Source organism: Pempheris klunzingeri, chromosome 14 (assembly GCF_042242105.1).
Source record: "Pempheris klunzingeri isolate RE-2024b chromosome 14, fPemKlu1.hap1, whole genome shotgun sequence".
In the NCBI taxonomy this organism is placed as follows: Eukaryota; Metazoa; Chordata; class Actinopteri; order Acropomatiformes; family Pempheridae; genus Pempheris; species Pempheris klunzingeri.
The window spans coordinates 5310490-5331525 of record NC_092025.1 but is presented as its reverse complement, the minus strand read 5'-3'; the positions used below and the strand labels follow the sequence as shown (position 1 = coordinate 5331525).

Below are 21036 nucleotides of genomic sequence, written 5' to 3'. Positions count from 1 at the left end.
TGACGTGGGAGCACATAAGCTGTGCTGTTATTTCTCATCTTATGTTCCTTTTTTTCGGTCCGGAGGGGCCGCTGCTGAACAAAAACGTGTGCTTGATAATCAACAATGCTATGACCATCTATTTTAATTTATCTCTCCTTCCATCCTGAAAGATCAGGTTTTTTTGCCAGTCTTTGTGAATGGAAGCGGCTCGACAGTTTCTATAGAGGCATAGATGCTCTGCTTTTCCTCACTGTTGCTCCTTCCTTTCCCAACATAAAAACACGACAGTGTCCTTGATAGCTCAACAGTACGGTGGACTACCATTAAGGCCATTAGTTTGAATTATTTCCACCTTCATTTAAAAAACAATCACGATTTTTGATCCGTTTTCCATAGTGGAAGCAGCATCACAAAGGAAATATGGACTGTTCTATGAATAAACAAATATGAAGGCCCAAGAAACAAAAAGCAAAAATTAAATGTGACATGTCGATATAATTAAATTGTGGAGGTTGGATGCGATTCATTTAAAGTCCAGTTTGATTAAATATATGAAAGTGACAAGTGCAGGATTAAATGAGGTATGTGAAGTGTAAAATCCAGTTTGATAACCACATCTTCATCCCATTTATATGGACATTGTACAAAGTTTGATGCACACACACACACACACACACACACACAAAATGTTGGAGTGCTTTATTGCTTTGAGTCAGTCACATATTCTTCTAACTGTAAAATTAAATAAGCAACTTTGTATTTTCCAATCACAGGCTATAAAAATCCTTTTCTCAAAAGAATCGGGGGTGTTTGGATCAGCTTATGGCCAACTGGCAGCAATTCTTAATGGAATGAAGTTGGCTTCGTTCCATTAAGAATTGCTGCCAGTTCTTAATGGAATGAAGCCAGCTGACAATGAATGAGCCCGAAACAATAGTTGAACGCAGCCAAAACATGGTGTACTTTATTTTGATGATATAAATAATGCAGAAATCAAATATCTAGTACAGACAAATTCAATCCCTACAGATGATCTATGATTTAGTTCATTAGTGTAAACAAGATTTTTGTATCATAGTCAATTAATGCAAAGTAGATGTGTTTGTCTCCATAGAAAAAGGTGGATGAGGCTCATGGATAATGACACCACTTCCGGTATGTAAAACGGACAACAAAACTTGATCGTATATTTAGAAGTGAGGAGAAAATAATTCAAACTAATGGCCTTAACGGTAGTGTTGTAATGTTGGTAATATTTAACAGGGACATGAAAAAAATGAGAAATTCATATTCATATTCATAGATAAAATTTCGAGACAATTTCATGAACTTCTGTAAGACTGGGTTGATACACTGGCGTTAGTTTGCTTCATTAAAACTATTACTGTTAACTGTGCTCTTCCCTCAGCACTTTTTCACCTCATTTGGGGCGAGGGACCGGACGTACATGATGATGTTTCGACTGTGGCAAAATGCTCTTCTAGAGAAGGTGAGACTAACCACAGTGTCGTTGCTTTGGCAGGAATGCTGCTGTAACCAATTAAATGTACTACATTAGAACCTGGTCAACCTGGTTATTTAGTTAAAGGAGGAGATTAAACAAGGTGTAAACAAAGTACATCAAGTGAGAATACAAAATGCACCAAATGTTACTGAGGAGATACTTAAGTTCTTTTATACATCTCACAATGCACTTGGATGCATCATCAGTGATGTAAACTGGCATCATCCATCAACACGACCCAGCCAGCGTTGATGAGGTTAAACAGCCTCATTTGTACAAGCAGATATTTATATATATTTTATAGTGCATTTCAAATTAATGAGTACATGATTACAGAGGTAAATTTTTCTAAATAAGTATCCATCTTAAATTGGGTGGGCACTGTAATATTCCACATGCAGTTCATCTTATTTTATCGTTCCTTCTGATGGCCTAGAGTTCGGAATTTTTTAAGCCAGTTAATGCTGATCATTTTTACCACAACTCCAAACACATAGATTTTATTTACAATGTATTTATTTTTCTTTATTTCTAATATATCTGTACAAAAGTTCCCTAGTATTAGGTTACATAGTTCCAAAGAAATGTCTGTATTTGAGACAGATTTGATTTCAGGCTTCAAAAATCATATAATTTGGGGCAATCCCAAAAAATATATGCAAAACTACTACTAATCACTTGCATGTCTCTGTCTCTGTACCTTCATTCTGTGTTCCTCTCTTAGCCTTTATGTCCAAAAGAGCTGTGGCACTTTGTCCATCAGTGTTACGGTAACGAACTTGGCCTGACCAGCGATGATGAAGACTATGTCCCTCCTGATGAGGATTTCAACACCATGGGGTGAGTTTAAACACAACCATAGTGTTTGCATCATATGTTCCATTTCATCTTACACTTTACTCACTCATGGTGAAACATATGTCTAATGTAATCATGTTTTGTGTAACATGACAATTTATTTTTGTCTGGCTCTCTCCATCCTTACTCCCTTACTTTGTGGGCAATTGTGGAAAACAATTTGTTTCCTTAAGAAAAAATCTTCCTTTACATAAGAATTGCTAAAATTGCAGTTTGAATTTTTGAGTTAATAGTCTTGTAGGCATTCAAATCAAACATAGTGAACAAATATTCTGCATATAAAAACAGATAAATTGAGATTATGTGGGTATGTACTTTGCTAAAACCCTGCACAGAAGAAGGGATGGATAAAAACAGACTTTAACTTTGAAAAGTCAAAGTGATGCACAGGCAAATCATCCTAAAATGAGATACGTAGGAGACAGAGACAGACAGAGATATTTGTGTGAGTGTGTGTGTGCGCTTGTGAGTGTCTTTAAACTTGCAATTTTTTGGTATTTTTCAAACAGTCTGAATATTTGATGTACATCATGCAGGAGAATCAGTTACAAAAACCAAAAATCATGGCCACTTTCATCACGCCCATGCATGTGTGTAGCCCAGTGCGGGCAGTGTGCAGCAAGCTGCTAACCTTGACCTACAGCTGCTGTCCGTCTCCATGGTGTAGTTACTGCGAAGAGCTGCCTGTGGAGGAAAACAATGAGCACAACAACGACACCAGCAACATGCTTGCCAAGAATACTGAGGCCAAGCTTGATATCAGTCCCGTCCTGCCCCACAAAGTCTTCCCCAATAACGCTCCACCAGAGCTGACCAGCATGGACTCTTCAGTCTCTGTAAGTAGGCAGGACAGCCATTTAACTCTTTGTTACTACAGGAAATAGGACACTGTGTCATGTAGAGACTCCTGTGCTGCTAGTAAATGTACTGATAATAAATGTTTCCAAATCAGGATTACATTTATTGGCCAGATATGTGTAAAACATGCAGGGAATTCAACTCCAGCAGCTCTTACTTTATATACACATAGTGCTGAGAACAAAAGAAGGCTATACAGCATACACAATGTACATCAACAAACATATACAGTACTAGTCAAACGTTTTGACGCACCTTCTCATTCAATGGTTTTTCTTTACTTTTGTTATTTTCTACATTGTAGATTAATATTGAAGACTTCAAAACTGTGAAGGAACTCATGTGGAATCATGTAACAAACAAGGTGTTTAACAAAGAGGCCATGTCATCTGACGGAGCCCTCCATCACTTGCCTTGTTGGTCAACAAGCCCTTACATTGTCGTCCGTTCCATCCCCGGCTCAGCATGTCGAGGTGTCCTTGGGCAAGACTCTGAACCCCAACTTATTCTTGTAGCATTGCTTCAGTGTGTGAATGTGTGTGAAAGAATAGTCTCCTCCAACTTAAATTCTTCCTGTATGAATGATGTGTGAATGGGTGAATGAGGATGTGATGTAAAAGCGCTTTGAGTATTCAAAGTGTGCCTTGAATTTTGAATAAATCACCAACAGTGTCACCAGCAAAGCCCCAAACCCCCACACCATCACACTTCCTCCTCCATGCTTCACAGTGGGAACCACACATGTAGAAACCATCCGATCACCTTTCTTGCATCTCACAAAGACAGGGGGGATGGGACCAAAAATCTCAGATTTGGACTCATCAGACCAAAGTACAGATTTTCACTGGTCTAATGTCCATTCCTTGTGTTTCTTGGCCCAAGCAATTCCCTTCTTCCTCTTGATCTTCCTCAGTAGTGGCTTCTACAGTTGATGTTGAGATGTGTCTCTGTGAAGCATTTATGTGGGCTCTAATCTGAGGTACTGTTAATTTGTGATTTCTGATGCTGGTAACTCTAACTAAATGATAATTTGTTGAAATTTTCCTGATTGACTGACCTTCATGTCTTAAAGTAATGATGGACTGTCATTTCTCTTTACTTAGTTGAGTGTTTCTTGCCATAATATGGATTAGAACAGTAGTCGAATAGAGCTATTTACTGTATAGAGCTGTGTGCTACAACTGATGGTCTCAACCACATTAAGAAGGCAAGAAATTCCACAAATGAACTCTTGACAAAGCACACATGTTAAATGAAAACCATTCCAGATGACGACCTCATGAAGCTGACTGAGAGAATGAGAGAATGAGTGTGCAAAGCTGTCATCAAAGCAAAAGGTGACTACCTTGAAGAATTTAAGTTATAAAACATATTTACATTTGTTTGTCTTCAATATTAATCTATGATGTAGAAAAATAATAGAAATGAAGAAAAACCATTGAATAAGACGGTGTGTCCAAACTTTTAACTTACGTACTATATATATATATATATTATATTGTATGAAATCTGATGTCATCATATTCACCATACCATATTTTCACACTTGATTCCATATATTCAAACTTCACATACAAGCTTCACATACATACGTAAAGTTTCACGTGTAAACAATATATGCACAATTTGTATTAAACACCAAAGGTATGGAGTTTGAAAGAAAGGGCAAAAGGGCCTTTCTTCTCTGCTATGGGCTGCATTGTGGGAAATGTAGGATCCACTGTTTCTGGAGCATAATCAATGCATTATCTCGGCCTCTGCTTCAACTTTAACCATTCTTTTTTTAAATCTGTCTTCTTAAGTCCCCCAACATCATGGAGGTGGACTAGGCTACTAAATCACTAGAGCATCCTTTTAAACAGTGGAGATCCCTGCTTTCACCAGTTTTACTGGTCGCTCTTGTTGGCTCTTGGTCCAGGAGTATGACCTGCCCCCTGTGGACGTGTCCAGCCCTCTCCCTGATGCTGACCTCCTGACCCTTCCCTTGCCCGAGAACCGCTGCGGCCAGCACAGCAGCCACGTCCCTTCACCGTCACTGGAGCTAAACATCAACCAGGACCTGCCCACCGAGCTCAGCGACTCATCTGAAACGCATGATGAAGGTGTTTGAAATCACCCTGCCACATACAAAGAAATAAGGAATCACTTTTAGATATGTAATTGTGTAAAGTATATGTAAAGTTGCCCCACTCAATATAAAACCAAAGTGTGTTTGTTGATTGCTGTAGATTTTTTGTGTGATTTTTAAATGTCTCTTCAGTTTTCTCCCCACAACACACTCACATATAACTTGTTTTTGTGCAGGTGAGGTGCAGGCTTTTCACGAGGACCTGAGTGGCAGGCAATACATCAACGGGGTATACAAGTTCGGCGTGGACAAAATGTATGATTTACTCTTCACTGAGTCTGAGTTCATCAGAGACTTTCGGGGGCAGAGGAGGTTCTCAGGTAAACCCATCATAAACGATAAACCAAAACAAAATGAGATCATCACTCCAAAAAAGTCAATGTAAAGTGGAACAAACTAAGCATGAGGAAAGTTCTCAGTTCTTTGTTCAGTAATGTGTATGCCAATGTGTGTGTGACTAGTGTGACATTAAAAGATCAACTCCTTTGTAAGTAAGAGAAATAAGTCCTCCTCGCGTGCAAAAGTATCTTTCGCTGCAGTTAAACGGGGAAACAAAGAGGGAACTGTCTACTAAAAAGGCTGCAACTATGGAGTTGATTTGTCTAACCTAGACTGCTGATGCCTCAGAGAAGCTTCACATATACTTTGCAATAAATTATTGCACAAAATGAGGACTGTCAAAGACCACTGTTCCCCACCACTGCCATTGAAAGTGCATTAGAATAGGATTTCCAAATTTTTCCAAACAGCCTGGTTGAACAGATAGGTTGAAAAACCTATCCTTTAACAAACTCTATCCCTTTAAGTTTCCTTTTCATATTTTTCTTGCAGATGTGGTGTATCACCCGTGGAGGAAAGAGCAGGATGGAAACCAGACAAGAGAGATCATGTACACCATAGCTCTGAATAATCCTTTGGCTCCCAAGACAGCTACAGTTACTGAAACACAGGTCAGTGGACATTTGATGAGCCACGGCCCTGTGAAGGCTCAATAAATGATATAGTTTGAATAATTAATTTGTTACATTTTATTAGAAATCAGTGTTGTAAACTTTGTAAACCTAAATTCTGAGTGTTTGCTGGCAGAAGTCGTGTTTGACTGTGTGCTGTTATGAGTTCAGACTCTGTACAGCGCGAGCCAGGAGAATGAGTGCTACATTATAGATGCAGAGGTGATCGCCCATGACGTGCCCTACCACGACTACTTCTACACTCTCAACCGCTACATGCTCACCAGAGCGGCCAAGAACAAGTGTCGTCTGAGGTGAGGAGGACAATATTTCACTCTCATATATGTTTCATGACAAGAAGAAAGAGACAAGAGTTTTTAGAAGATTGTAATATTTCTATAATGAAGTAGTCATTTTTTGAGAAAAGAACAAAGAAGGTTGCTTCGAATCATGTGTTTAAAGGTTGTCTCACACTCAAAATGTATTGCATGATCATGACAGATCAAAACTTTACAATAATCTCTCGGTTCACGAACAAAGACCATGCCAATAAAGTTGTCAATTTCAAAAAGTTTATTAGAAAGTGAGGAAGTATGGCTGGGTTGAAGTAGGTAGGAAGGATGGAAGGTTGAGGGATGAAGGATGAAGGCGTGAGGGTAGAAGGATAGGGGAAAGAATTGATGTTGTGGCCTGATGGACAGAATATGTAGATGGATCATGTCGGCTGGCAACATGAAAACAGGAGGGAGCCGGGGAGTCGAGCCGTCTCTTCTCATTTTCTTGTAAATGAGATCCTCTAAATAGATGCTTCAGATGGCAAGATGCATTTTAGCGTTTCTTATGTAGTTCAGGTCATTGTGGATGTAACTATGGTACATAGAACAAGTACATAGAAGCAGCTGAGGTGGCTCCAATGTGAAATGAATGCCCAGAGTAAAGCTCAGGAGATACTCTGTATCGAAATAAGATTTGCCGAAAGTGGCGGTGGACTAGTTTTAAATTTAGGTAGTCTTAAATTGGTTTGTGTGGACTAAGATAAGAGTCGAGCCGAAACAGATAGATGGGTTGAGGCGCACCTGGTTAGTCTTGCTGTGTTTAGATAGGTAGATAGAAATACTTTATTGATCCCCAGGGGGGAAATTCTGGATTTAAGGTGGAAGACGAGTATGTCGGAGGAATCCATGGAAATGGAGATGCATGATGAAGGTGAACTGAACAACCGAAGGAAGGAAACTGAAGAAAGACAGGAGGAACATAGATACTTGGATGCACCAGGAGAGGAGGTCTGATGTGAGGGGCAAATGCTTTGGTGCAGGATGCAATTTGGCCTTACAAAGACCTTTGATTAACATCTTGGGAAGCAGTAACTAATTGATCTAGCTGTGGGGTCAGTTGAAGATGGTGGCTGAAAACAGTGGGATCAGACAGAGATCGGCAGCTGGTGCCAATTGTCTGAATTTCTGGAACAAGAAGCGATACAATGAATCAGCGATTGAGTTTTTGTGACCCAGGATGTGGAAGGCTCGGATAACAGGTGCTAGGCCAAAACCAAGATGAGCCTCCACACAAATTGCATTATGTCTAGACGAATGTGATTGTCCTTAGTTGATAATGCCTACGATTGCACTTTTGTCAGAGTGGATGGCGATTGTCTTTTTTGACCATTCGTGCCCCCAAAGATTGTCTGCTATGACGATTGGGTACATTTCGCAGATCGCAGAAGAGGGAGTAAGTGCAGAGAACTCAGCGGGCCATGGGGCTGAAAACTACCTGCCACCATGGTAGTCACCAAAACCAATGGAAGGGGCTGCGTCTGAACAGCTGGATGTCTTCTGGTCTTCTGAGACGAAGTCGAGGATGATGCCAAGGAACTCCAGGAATGTACAAGGACCCTCAGTTTTTTCTGAGGAGAGGGGAACTCCCAGTTCATGGAATGCCAAAGTGTTCAGACCGTACACTGGGGGAGAAGATGGAGGTGAGATGGTGAGAAAGTTGTCAAGTAAATGGATGATGTACAGGGGCTTGTAGTGCTTCAGAGTGCTTCAGATAAAGAGTCCAAGTAGTAAGTGCCCTTCCAAAGGACGCAGAAAAGATGCCAGTAGTCAGGGTGGATGGGAAGGACTTTGAAGGCGGTGGTGATGTCTTCTTTGGACAACCAGGCTCCTCTGCCTGCAAGAGCTGGGCTGGGAATGGGGCTGTTGATGCTTGGGATGGTAGAGCCATGGGAGTAAGAGAGGTCTATGATGAGTCTGTTTCTTCCTGAGCATTTCCTTGTAGCTATTGCAATAGCAGTTGGACTAACTCTGAAGGTGGGGAAGGGAGGACTGGAAAAAGGACCGATCATGAGTCCTTCTTTAACTTCTTTGGCCAAGAATTTGTCAGCGGCGTCGGGCTAAGAGGTGGCTGATTGTAGAAAATGTAGGAGAGATCGGGCATGACCTACAAACCTGGATGGAAGCCGTGTGTGAAACCTTGTATGCGGAAGTTAACGAACTGGGCAGAAGCTAGAATGTTGATTTTAATTGGGTGTGAGGTGCTCACATAAGCCGTGCTTAGTTGGATTGTAGTTGGAAGTATGTCTAGCGTGGGCTCCACTGCAGAAGGAACAAATGTGGGGAAACCGACAGCTTGAAGAGTTGCATCCTAGGTTGTTGACATTATTGCAGACCATCCTCCCGCCCTAGTAGAGGACTGGTCTTCCTCTCTTATCCACAACTTTGGGAAGAGGAACGAGGGCAACTGGCTGGGTGTTGGCTGGTTTAGGGGTGATGGATGGTGGTGGGGCAGTGGTTTGGTTTATTTGGAGCTGGGGCACGAAGGATCGAGGCTGTGAGACTGTGTGTTGTAGCTGGATGAGAAGGTGCGCCGCATAGATCGCAGCTCACGGAAAATCCCTGAGTCCCCCAGTATGTGCCTTGATTGAATTGCTGCAAGCATCCAGCAGTTTGGGATGTGAAGAGGACATGGTATGTGTACCTAGCATCCTTTCCTCAAAGGGAAGAGGAAAGGATGCTGTGATAGAGGGATGCATGTGCTCGGGTTATGAGTGAAAGTTGAGAGGAAACAGAGGGATGAGGAAGCTCTAAAGCAGGGAGAGCTTGTGCAGGATTTGGTACAACTTGGCCATCAGAGAAGGCTGATGTGGAGGGAAGGGCTTCATCGGCCCTGGAATGCACAACGTCCCCAACATTGCTGCAGACGTGTTGCTGGGAACCTGGAAGGGTTTGAGATGTATGGGGTGGAAGATTGTTCTTTTGTTGGGAGCCTGTGAAAAGTTTGAAAAGTTTGGTCTTGAAAAGGAAAAGGAATGTTGCGCTGATTGAGTACTTGCTTCAGGCGAGCAACAGTCCACTGGGAAATGTTTGGAGTTGGGGGACAGTCGGAATGTTGGCGAGTTATATTCATGGAGTTATAGTCATGGAGGCTTCGCCTATCGTTAGAGCGCCTGGATCTCGAGGAGGTTGGGGAGAGGTGTCTGGAGTGAGCGACATCTCTTTGATGCCCTGGTGTTGCTGGCCAAAGGTCAGACAGCGCTGGAGCCATCAGAAGATGGAAGTCACGAGCACGGTGGAATGTGGACGGCTGAGTGCAACCGGGGTCACTGAAAAGTTGAGATGGTAGGAGATAAAGGAGACTCCAAAACTTCAGGAGTTAGCTGATCTTTGAACGGATTGCTATCTGAAGCGATGAGAAAGAGCTCCTGTTCCATGATAGTGGTGAGTGACCACGATGCTTGTCATCAGTCATGTCAAAACTGAGTCAAAGGGGGAAGAAATGGATATGATGAGCTTAGATACTTTGGTGCGGAAATAAAGTGAGAATGAGGTGTGGTCATTGTTCCTGAACCAAGTTATATAAAGTGTCATATCTTTTGGTAAAACATTTCATACAAAACATACATAGAAAAAGGCAAAGGTACTGTCTTGAGGTGAATTGAAGCCAGAAATCATACTTAAAATCCTAGTCATAACTAACAAAAATGAAACATGTAATATCATTGATCATTCATTGCTTAGAAATCAAAGAAAAGTACCAGGACCTGAGGTCATCACGTTTTTTCATTTTTCACCAGTATCAAAGTGATCCATTGATAGGGTTAGGGCTGACAGACTACATTCTCATACAATAATCAAATTTCACACTGGCCTGATAAAAGTAGAAAATAGACTAGAAAGACAAGCAGCTCTTCAAGTTAAAACACATAGAGACCCACTTTAGTACAGGGACGTCACTCTGGACAGTATTTGAATGTCAAGAGGATAAGCATAGGTAGAACAGCTGTAATTATGACAAGGGTGTGGTGAAAAATTAGTCATATAAGCACTTCGGTTGGAATCAAAATCACGGAGGAGCACAGGTAATATTAAAATCCCCACACTGCTTGAATAAAAAGTCCGAAGCTTAAGCATGATAATTATTTTGGAAGTTGGAGTGTAGGGCCAAAAATATACACCTAATTTTGAAGTTTATTATGTGTGTATGTGTGTGCGCATGTGTGTCTGTGCACACGCGTGTGTGTATGGGTGTGTGTCCTGCAGGGTGTCAACTGAGCTCCGTTACAGGAAGCAGCCGTGGGGGCTTGTGAAGGGCTTCATAGAGAGGAACTCATGGAGTGGCCTGGATGAGTACTTCAAACACTTAGGTCAGCACCGCAATGCAGACAACATCTGACAGACATTTCTGGTATTTTTGAAGATTTTTTTCTAACTTTGCCCTCACCACGTCCAATGTAAACTGGAGATTAAGGAAATATGAATGTGTATAATCTGTCATTATCAAGTCTTCCTCATTCAGCTGTGGTTCAGCTACGTCAGTTTATGCTTCCGTTCTGTCTTTGCCTTCTGTCTGTATCCTCCCTCTCCCATTTAGTTTAGCTCTTTGTCTGTGTACTAAACACTGTTTGCATAAACAAGGCTGGTCATCTGAGTGAAATGATTCATGATCGTCTCATAATAGTCCACTGGAGAACCAGCATTATGCGTAATTCTCCTGAATCTCCTAAGATAAAAAGGTTAATAAATTGGCTGTCCTAACAAGAAGACACAAGATAGCATTAGCATCAAGTGGCTCAAAACAAAATGCTGTCATGTCATGTCACCAGACATACAGAAATAGAATTTTCATCTGGAAGTCTTGAAACAAACAACCAAATCAGGTGAGAGGCTCCAACTGAAACCTTCACACCTCAGGCCTCCCATTCTTTTGTGTCTGGTTTCCCTCTGCTTAGAGTTGGAGCTGAATAAGTTGGATGTAGTGTCGGTGGAGCCTCATGGACAGTCACCCAAGACCAAGGCTCTAAGGAGTGGCACCAGCCGGAGGAGGAAACGGACGCTGGTCCATCACCTGAAGATGCATGGGAACACAGACAAGGCCTTGAGCCCCATCACCATGCCTGTGGATGAGGAGGAGGAGGACATCCACCACATCAGACACGTGGCAGGTCAGCTCAGCAGAGGTCAACACCTCTGACAGGAACGACAGGACAGGGATTTCTGAAAAATGAACTTTCCCTGTACTGTGACTTTGAGAAAGATAAAAGTCTACATATAGCTCCTCTACAGCAACATCCTCTTTGAGATTCTGTCACAATGTCTCCTGTAGGTTCCACGCAAACCAGACACATACCCGATGCTCCGGGAGGCCTTGCACTTTACAGCATCTCCAGACTGCTTCTTCTAATCAGTCTTGTGTAAGTTACGGTGTCATTTGTACTTTGTCATTACCCCTTGCTTGGTAATCTTTTATCCATCCTCCATCATACACCCAAAGCAAGAAAGTACATCCTCACTCACGCTCAAACTCAGCACGAGGACTTCAAATCAAGCAGACCTGACATCATGTTCTCCTGCCATCAATTTACTCAGTAGAATCCAAGCAACGAGAGTAAGTCTGCAACCAGTTATTTGTCAGTTGGTTGTTTCAGTTAATCAGTAAATTGTTACATTTTGTCTCTAAAATGCCCACGGAAGGTTCATGTTTTCAAATATCTTGACAAGCAAGAAAAAGTGAATATTTGGCATTTTTGCTTGATAAATGACTTAAATGATTGATTTGGCTATCTGAATTAATGTCATTTAATTTCCTTTAATTAAGTACATCATCTGTTTTGTTGTTCTTTTGTTGTTGCAATCTTTTGTAATCTACTTGTTTTTCTCGTGTTTTCTGTTGCATCCCATAGGATCTGTATAAGGTACTTTCATTTCTTCCATAGCCCTGATTCATTTCATCAAAGGGCTTTACGTGACTTCTTAGATAAGGCTCTGTTGTACAGGCTCTCTGAGTTTTCTCCTCTCTGACTGTAGTTTGATACTGCTGGTGGTTCTCAACATAATGTTGTTCTACAAGCTGTGGATGCTGGAGTACGCAACACAGAGTCTCATTGCACCACAAGGACCGGCACCACAGGAGAGGTAACTGCTAAATTTTTGAATTTAGAAAAGAATCATTGTTATGGTCAAATGAGCAGCAACACTATATCAAGCACAGAGAAGAGCTCAGGAAAAGTGCAGTACAGTACACACACACACACACACACACATACAGTGGGGAAAAAAAGTATTTGATACACTGCCGATCTTGCAAGTTTTCCCACTTACAAAGAATGGACAGGTCTGTAATTTTTATCGTAGGTACACTTCAACTGCGAGAGACAGAATCTAAAAAAAAAAAAAATCCAGAAAAACAGATTGTATGATTTTTAAATAATTAATTTGCATGAAATAAGTATTTGATCACCTACCAACCAGCAAGAATTCTGGCTCTCACAGACCTGTTAGTTTGTTTTTAAGAAGCCCTCCTATTCTCCACTCATTACCTGTATTAATTGCTCCTGTTTGAACTCGTTACCTGTATGAAAGACACCTGTCCACACACTCAATCAATCAGACTCCAACCTCTCCAACATGGGCAAGACCAAAGAGCTGTCTAAGAATTGTAGACCTGCATAAGGCTGGGATGGGCTACAGGACAATAGGCAAGCAGCTTGGTGAGAAGGCAACAACTGTTGGTGCAATTATTAGAAAATGGAAGAAACTCAAGATGACTGTCAGTCTCCCTCGGTCTGGGGCTCCATGCAAGATCTCACCTCGTGGGGTATCAATGATCATGAGAAAGGTGAGGGATCAGCCCAGAACTACACGAGAGGAGCAGGTCAATGACCTGAAGAGAGCTGGGACCACAGTCTCAAAGGTTATCAATAGTAACACACTACGCCGTCATGGATTAAAATCCTGCAGCGCATGCAAGGTCCCCCTGCTCAAGCCAGCACACATCCAGGCCCGTCTGAAGTTTGCCAATGACCATCTGGATGATCCAGAGGAGACATGGGAGAAGGTCATGTGCTCAGATGAGACCAAAATAGAGCTTTTTGGTTTAAACTCCACTCGGCGTGTTTGGAGGAAGAAGAAGGATGAGTACAATCCCAAGAACACCATCCCAACCGTGAATCATTGGGGTGGAAACATCGTACTTTGGGGGTGCTTTTCTGCAAAGGGGACAGGACGACTGCACCAGCTGGGTCTTCCAGCATGACCCAAAACACACAGCCAGGGCAACTAAGTGGCCTAGCCAGTCTCCAGACCTGAACCCAATAGAAAATCTTTGGAGGGAGCTGAAACTCCGTGTTGCCCAGCGACAGCCCTTAAACCTGAAAGATATGGAGAAGATCTGTATGGAGGAGTGGGCCAAAATCCCTGCTGCAGTGTGTGCAAACCTGGTCAAGAACTACAGAAAACGTCTGACCTCTGTAATTGTAAACAAAGGTTTCTGTACCAAATATTAAGTTCTCTTTTTCTATTGTATCAAATACTTATTTCATGCAATAAAATGCAAATTAAGTATTTAAAAATCATACAATGTGTTTTTCTGGATTTTTTTTTAGATTCTGTCTCTCACAGTTGAAGTGTACCTACGATAAAAATTACAGACCTCTCCATTCTTTGTAAGTGGGAAAACTTGCAAGATCGGCAGTGTATCAAATACTTATTTTCCCCACTGTACATAAGTTTAGTTTAAGGTTAACACTGTGTAGAAGAACAGTGCATGCCCTAAACTCTACTGTCCTTTGTGTGTCTGTATACTATGTGCTATCTAGATTTTAATTACATCTATATGACTGTTTGCCTTCAGCAAAACTCCTCAGACCCAGCTGGAATGGGAACAGCTCCTGGACTCACAGCAGCATTGCCATGACAATGAGCTCCAGAAGTGGAAAGAGATAATCAAATCATCAGTGCTACTGCTTGATAAGGTGAGACAGCAGGTCAAACACAGGTAGTGTAAAGCATCAGAAAATCCTTCCATTGACCAGCACCACAGCAAACCCTAAGCTGTTTGGTGGAATCAGATCAAGTTCTGTAGTCAAGACATGTCAGTCCCATGGAGTGGGGGCCAGGGGGAGTGTTTGACTATATTATGTAATCCCCAGACATGCACGCTTGTACCGTATATGTTATACATTGTTATATGTTGTAAATATTATTTGTCTCAATAAAAAAGAACATATACAGTATCAGCTATATAAGCTGATAATATGTCACTGGTATGCTTAGAGCTTGTTGCACTGACCTTAAATGGCAATTAATGCAGGTTTAAATCTTGTAAATGATTTTTTGTTATTGCTGTAGGCATCAAAATTTCATTCAGTTCCATTGTTCTGGGTGGTGGCAGAAATCTCAGAGACAAATACAGTATATTTACATATACCAATCTACATGACTGCATACCTCTAGAGCGAAGAGAGAAAATATAAAGCAGTTATTAAAAACAATCATGTACGGAAATGAGCAGAAGGATTTTAGGCACTATAGTATACTCATGCTCTTGTGGCCATTGTCTCGAATTTGAAATGAGCTTTTCCCACCTTGGGAAATGGTGGTTTGAATGACTGTAAGTTCATATATTGGTATACCGATAACATCTCATGCCAGCAGTTCAGGATGTGACTGAATGTATTCAAACACCAACAGTGTTGCACCAGCTTTTTATTTTAAAGCATGTCCATTCGTGTTTAGGAGACAGTTTCACCTCATGTGGATACTGGTAAGGACACTTTGTAACAGTGCAACTGTAACAAGTCTCAGTTAGTGAGAACTGAATTCTGTTTTCTGTTGACACACTCTGTAGTTCAATCTTAAACATTTGTTCACTGATGTTCTTGTACTGTTTCTGACTTCCTTCTCTCCTGCTCTTTCATCCAGCTGAGAGACTCCCTCCTTAAACTCCATAAAAGCATTGGCACCAGGGACTACAACTCAGAGTCTGAAAAAAGAAGAAACCAGTATCAGTGATCAATAATTTCAAGATGTGCAGACATGATGTGCAGCATTCAACTTACATTCTCTGAGCCTGTGAGGAGAATGTGGCCATTTAAGGGCAGTGCTTGTGTCAGAGAGCTTTTCCGCCTAACTCAAGTGATCCACCTGCAGCAGGTGAGAGTGCATATAGTGTCCTACAGGAAGACAAAGTCTTTGGCAGGCCTCATCTCTAAATTAACTCCTGTCTTCTCCATCTTCTCCACACACTGCCGCATCACAAAGTTATTGTTTTGCTCTTGTCACATACAGACAAAGATCAGACTGACCCAAAGCATGTCGCTTCTTCTGACTTTTGGTATTTTTGACACTTTCAGAGGTGCAAAAATAAACATAAACATTTTCTTCCCCTTTGACTACCCCCAGAAGTTGCTGTATCACTTCATTTTTACTTTGGAAACTGGGAAAATGATAGAGGACTGTATGAAATCCATAGTTTGCAGTATTTCAACCTCTATTAGGAATCAAAATGTAACTCTGTGTGTGTGTGTGTGTGTGTGTGTGTGTGTGTGTGTATGTGTGTGTGTGTGTGTGTGTGTGTGTGTGTGAAAGCAAGTCCCCATAACTTAGATCAATAACTTCTTGTGTGAATATTTGGTTTTAGGTTGGGGTAAGGTTAGGTAAGGTTGAGGGAAGTAGTGGTTATGGTTAGGGTTGGAGTAAGTTCCTGGGGAAATGAATGTAAGCTAATGTAATGTGCTCTGAATTGTTTGAAACACAACTGTGTGCGTGTGTGTGTGTGTGTGTGTGTGTGTGTGTGTGTGTGTGTGATTATAAGCCATATATGGCAGTCAGGGCTATTTTTACCAGGCATATTTGGCAGATCAGGGCTGGTTTCCCTGAGTGCTTATGCCATACTTTTGTGATTCTATGTTGTACGTTTATGTTTTCTATGGTGTTAAGGAGCATTGCTCTATAGGTTTTATTTAGTAGCAGGTTGATAATAAGCATTTTATTTGCAAGCAGAGAGAATATATGGAAAGAAAACAGAAATACTAAGGTGAAAGTGGCACATCTTTTCTTATGTTTTTCCAAAGGAATAAAGAACTGTGAAATGTTTTGATCACAGCCAACAATTAATGTCATTTCAGTGTTTTAATGATTAACATGGACACATATTCACTGCTTCATCACTGCCAAGACTGACATGCCAAATTCCTTTTTTGGATAGTCAGTCTTATTTAAGCCGTTTCTGTGCATTGCATCAACTCATGTGTGATTGTCATGTAAAAGTCATGTATTTACTGGTGGACCAACAGTCCATCTAGGTAAGCTAAATGTCAGATGCAGTCTGACGAAATCTGGGCTGACTTTCCGCCCTGGTACTGTATATTCTTCAGATATCGTTCATGTTTGTAGTTTTGATTTTACAAAAAATTTTCAGGGGCAGAGCTGATCTGCAGGAGGAATAATGTCACTGGTTTGAGTTGGAACTCGGTGGGCAGAGACACAGAGCCACAGTTCAATAGAGCACAGTTTACAGTAGCTAGCAGGCAGCCTCACAGAGAAACAAGTAACACTGTTTGATTGTAAAAGAAAAGACTTCATGCTAATGGAAATCATGAGCTCATGAACTCATGAGGTCAACAGCTACCTCAATGAGCCAGGCATGATGCCATTATGTTGTGTGAGGATATACATCAGGAGACAACCAGCTGAAATTATGATCAGTAGACAGTTTCCCTTGTCTACTGATACACCTGTGATAATATTTCCTGACACAAGGACGAAAGCTAAATTGTTGAAATGTGTTACAAATGTTAACATTTTAAAGAAATCAAATAGAAAACATCTTGAAACATTGAATTTTTGGTGATAAAAGCTTTCTGTGTTACACTGATCATAGCAGATTGTGTGTTATTGATAGCAGATTTGGGCTTAAGTGACAAGCTTCAGTCATATTTTCAATGAACATAAAAATGAGAAGGCCATATTTATTTTTTATTTGTATGCTGTGTTGAAGGTGAGAAGAAGGATTTCAGCTGTTACAAAATGTGAAAAGGCAACCGTAATCTGAAGCGACATTTACAAAAAAGAAAATCTGCTTTAATAGTGAATATAAAGCCCTATCATAGGTATTGTGTGTGCATATGACAATATTAAGTGCAATGCTAATTTAATTTGACTTTGAGAGCAAATAGCGTATAAATTATTTACACATTTTATAAGATTTACAAACATAGAAGAGGCTTTGTGAAGTGGAAAATGTGTACTTTTATTTGCATATTTGCACACAACAAATTGAAACTCATACCAGGGTTATGAGGACAAATCTTCATTTTTCCATTTGATGATCTTGATGTTTAAAGTGAACCTCACTTGCTCAGTAGCCATGACATTAATTGCGATAATTAGCCAAAGGAAACAACAATGTGATTGGTGGATATTTTTCTCACAATGAAATAATGTTGAGTGAAAATGATTGTGTGTCTGTGTTTGTATCTACAGGATGAGAGTGACAGATACATTAATCAAGACCATCGTCACACCAGAATTGTACTTGAGAGATCCAGCTGAATTAGAGCACAGATAAATGTACATTCAGTCTGTTTTGCACAAATATTCAGATACAGTTTTCTTCCACTTGACAAAACCTTGTAAATCGTATTAAACATGTGTAAATGATGCAAGTACTCTTCTCGACACTGGAACCTTAAAGCTTTTGTTTAAAACCAGAGAACTTACGGTGCTACAGTTCAAACGCAGATGTTGAGGTAATTCAGCCTAATTTTTCTTTTAATGATGACAGTTTTCGTCAATGAAATATCCTGTATAATACCACTAAAGCCATGTGGCTCTACTGTACATGAAATGCATGGCTATGCTATTAATGCTAGCGATAAGTATCATGTCAAACTTCATGCATCTATAATAACTTTATCATTTTAATGCATGAGTGAAAACACTGTAGATGAGCCTGAAAAGTAGACCCTGGTTAAAATTCAATTCAATACAGTTTAGAGTTTAACCACCAGTTGTCCGTCACCAAGTGGCGTTCATGTGATAGTTTAAAGTTTCCATGAGAACCCCCAAAAATGTCCCACAGAAACACACACACACACACAACCCCCCACCTCCCCTCCATCCAGCTCACCTGCTGGTGTAGCGTTGTATACTCCTCATGTGCTCACAATACCTAACATATGTCTTTGGGAACCTATTTTGGTTACATTACAGATATGATAATGTAATGTATATCGTAATGTAGAGTTACAGCTCAGATTAAAAGGGCTAAACACATGCTGGGAGAGGGTTGAGGAAGAAAAACATTGTTCAAAAAATTCTGTGAGTCAAGACAGGACTGAATAAAAGTGCATAAAATCTGTGAAATCTTTGTGAATGTGTGTCATTTGTTTATTAGGGTCTGATCAGTGATACACTGTCCAATAGTAGTGCAAGTTAGTAGATAATGCTGTATGCTGTACAGTAATGGGAAGGATTGCTAATATCTGATGCTTGCTCATGTGGGAATTCTTGAATCCTTAATTTTTAATTCCTGAATCGTTGGGTCTCTCTCTTAATTAAAAGAGTTTGGTCTAGACCTGCTCTTTATGTTAGGTGTCTTGAGGTAACGCTGTTGTGAATTGGCGCTATATAAATAAAGATTGATTGATTGATTGATTGCCCTTGATGACATCAAATGAATGATAAATAAATGACAGTTACTCCAAAGAGTTCTAAACTACATAAATAAACAAATAACCTAATTCATAACTGTTATACAGTCATATTTCTGCCACTTTCCCTCAAGTGATTATGAATAAACAGCCAAGGGATGCAGACATTGGAATTATAGAGGGATGTGATTCATGTATGAAGACATGTAAGTGATTCATTTCTATATACATCGACTTATCTTAGACTTAGACTTAGACTTTCTTTATTTGATCCCCCATAGGGGGAAATTTTCTTGTTACAGCAGCAACAATATAAACAGGGAGAGTGAAAAAAACAAAGCAATAGAAAAGACAAAAATAGCAAATATAAATATAAATATAAAGATAAATATAAATATAAATATATGGTTGTGATGAAATGAAATAAATATTTACACCATAGGATATTTACACTTTAGACAGGAATGGAATGACATGGATGGTAGGCAGTATATTAACATCAGCCAGTGATGCTGGTGTTATAGAGTCTGATGGCTGATGGGAGAAATGACCTGCGGTCTATTGACTTTACTTAATTATTTGTCATCAATACAGAGTTCAAATCTTTATTTCAGACTCTTTTGTATTAAAGTTCCCATATTCTGCCCATTTTAAAGGTTATACTTGTGTTTGGAGGTCCAACTAGAACAGGTTTACATGGTTTCAAGTTCTGATAGCAGACATGGCAGCTGCAGCTGTTTGCAGCCTCTGTCTGAATGCTGTTTCAGAAGAATGAAACAGAACAGTCTGCCGCTTCGCTCTCACCTTTGACATCTTATGACACGATAAGGAGAGCCAAATCTAAACACATTTAATGACCGATGGAGTGTAGTTTGGTGCTCTCATAGTTCGGCAGCCTCCAGCCACACTACACATGCATATTTATGTTGAAGAGACATTGAAAAGTGCATTTTGAATAATATGGGTACATTAACGTACATTGATTAGTACAAATTATTATTATTTTTGCCACTTGCTTGTTGAAAGGCATTCAATGATTAAGTGTAAAAGTTAAGCAAAATTAATTTTTGCAACAATTTTATGGTTAGAAACTATTGAAATCTATGCCCACTGTCACACTGTGTGTACAACATTTCTTTGTAATGTGACTGATATGGTTTCTCCATCATTATGCTCAATATTTTGTAATACAGTAGGCTAAAGTCAATCAGACAGTTCTGATTCAGCCCACTTGACTTGTCAAAGCACAGTAAGTCTCATGGTACATTGTCATTTAAAACACTCAATACGCTGAAGTAAATACACAGATCAGAGTCTGATCACAGGCTTTCAGTGATATTCCTAAATAACATCATGTCAAATCATGGAGAAACTACAAGAGCTACATTACCAAGAATGCTTAAGATTTGCCAAGTATTGGTGATGATGATGATACAGCATACTGAGGAGATGGTGAACATAAAAGTGAATCAGTGCATACATAAATCCAGTCTGCCTCCAGTCCATCAGCGTACAGTGTCCCAGTTAAATACAGACCCTGGAACAGCTCGGAGTTAGAACCACTAGGTGGCGTGCTTAGCTGTAACCGTACACCGCCTGCCAGAGATGACTTTCCCAGAATTTCGGTTAAGTTGCATTTATTTCTTTATCGTTCACAGCCGTGAGCTTTGCCCATCATTCCCAGCAGATGCATTTCCACTGACCAGTGTGTAGCACACACGGTAAACCACAGAGAAGAGGACTGTATGTACAGTGTGTGTGTGTGTGTGTGTACAGTGTGTATACTGTAGGTTTCCAGGATTGTGTGTGTACGCACAGTGTTGTATCA

The 21036-nt window shown here is 40.4% G+C and overlaps 1 protein-coding gene across 1 annotated transcript in view; it reads left to right on the top strand.

The window, feature by feature from the left end:
- The window catches only part of LOC139212954 (protein Aster-B-like), a 33754-nt gene extending 18187 nt beyond the window's left edge, over positions 1-15567 (top strand). Inside the window, exons 8-21 of the mRNA XM_070843537.1 lie at positions 1391-1471; positions 2211-2326; positions 3012-3180; positions 5124-5304; positions 5507-5650; positions 6162-6280; positions 6452-6594; positions 10819-10922; positions 11508-11720; positions 11882-11969; positions 12459-12470; positions 12583-12690; positions 14408-14528; positions 15478-15567. Coding sequence (XP_070699638.1) covers positions 1391-1471; positions 2211-2326; positions 3012-3180; positions 5124-5304; positions 5507-5650; positions 6162-6280; positions 6452-6594; positions 10819-10922; positions 11508-11720; positions 11882-11969; positions 12459-12470; positions 12583-12690; positions 14408-14528; positions 15478-15567 — 1689 coding nt within the window. The remainder of the gene's footprint in view (positions 1-1390; positions 1472-2210; positions 2327-3011; positions 3181-5123; positions 5305-5506; positions 5651-6161; positions 6281-6451; positions 6595-10818; positions 10923-11507; positions 11721-11881; positions 11970-12458; positions 12471-12582; positions 12691-14407; positions 14529-15477) is intronic.
- The last annotated feature ends 5469 nt before the right edge of the window (positions 15568-21036 follow it).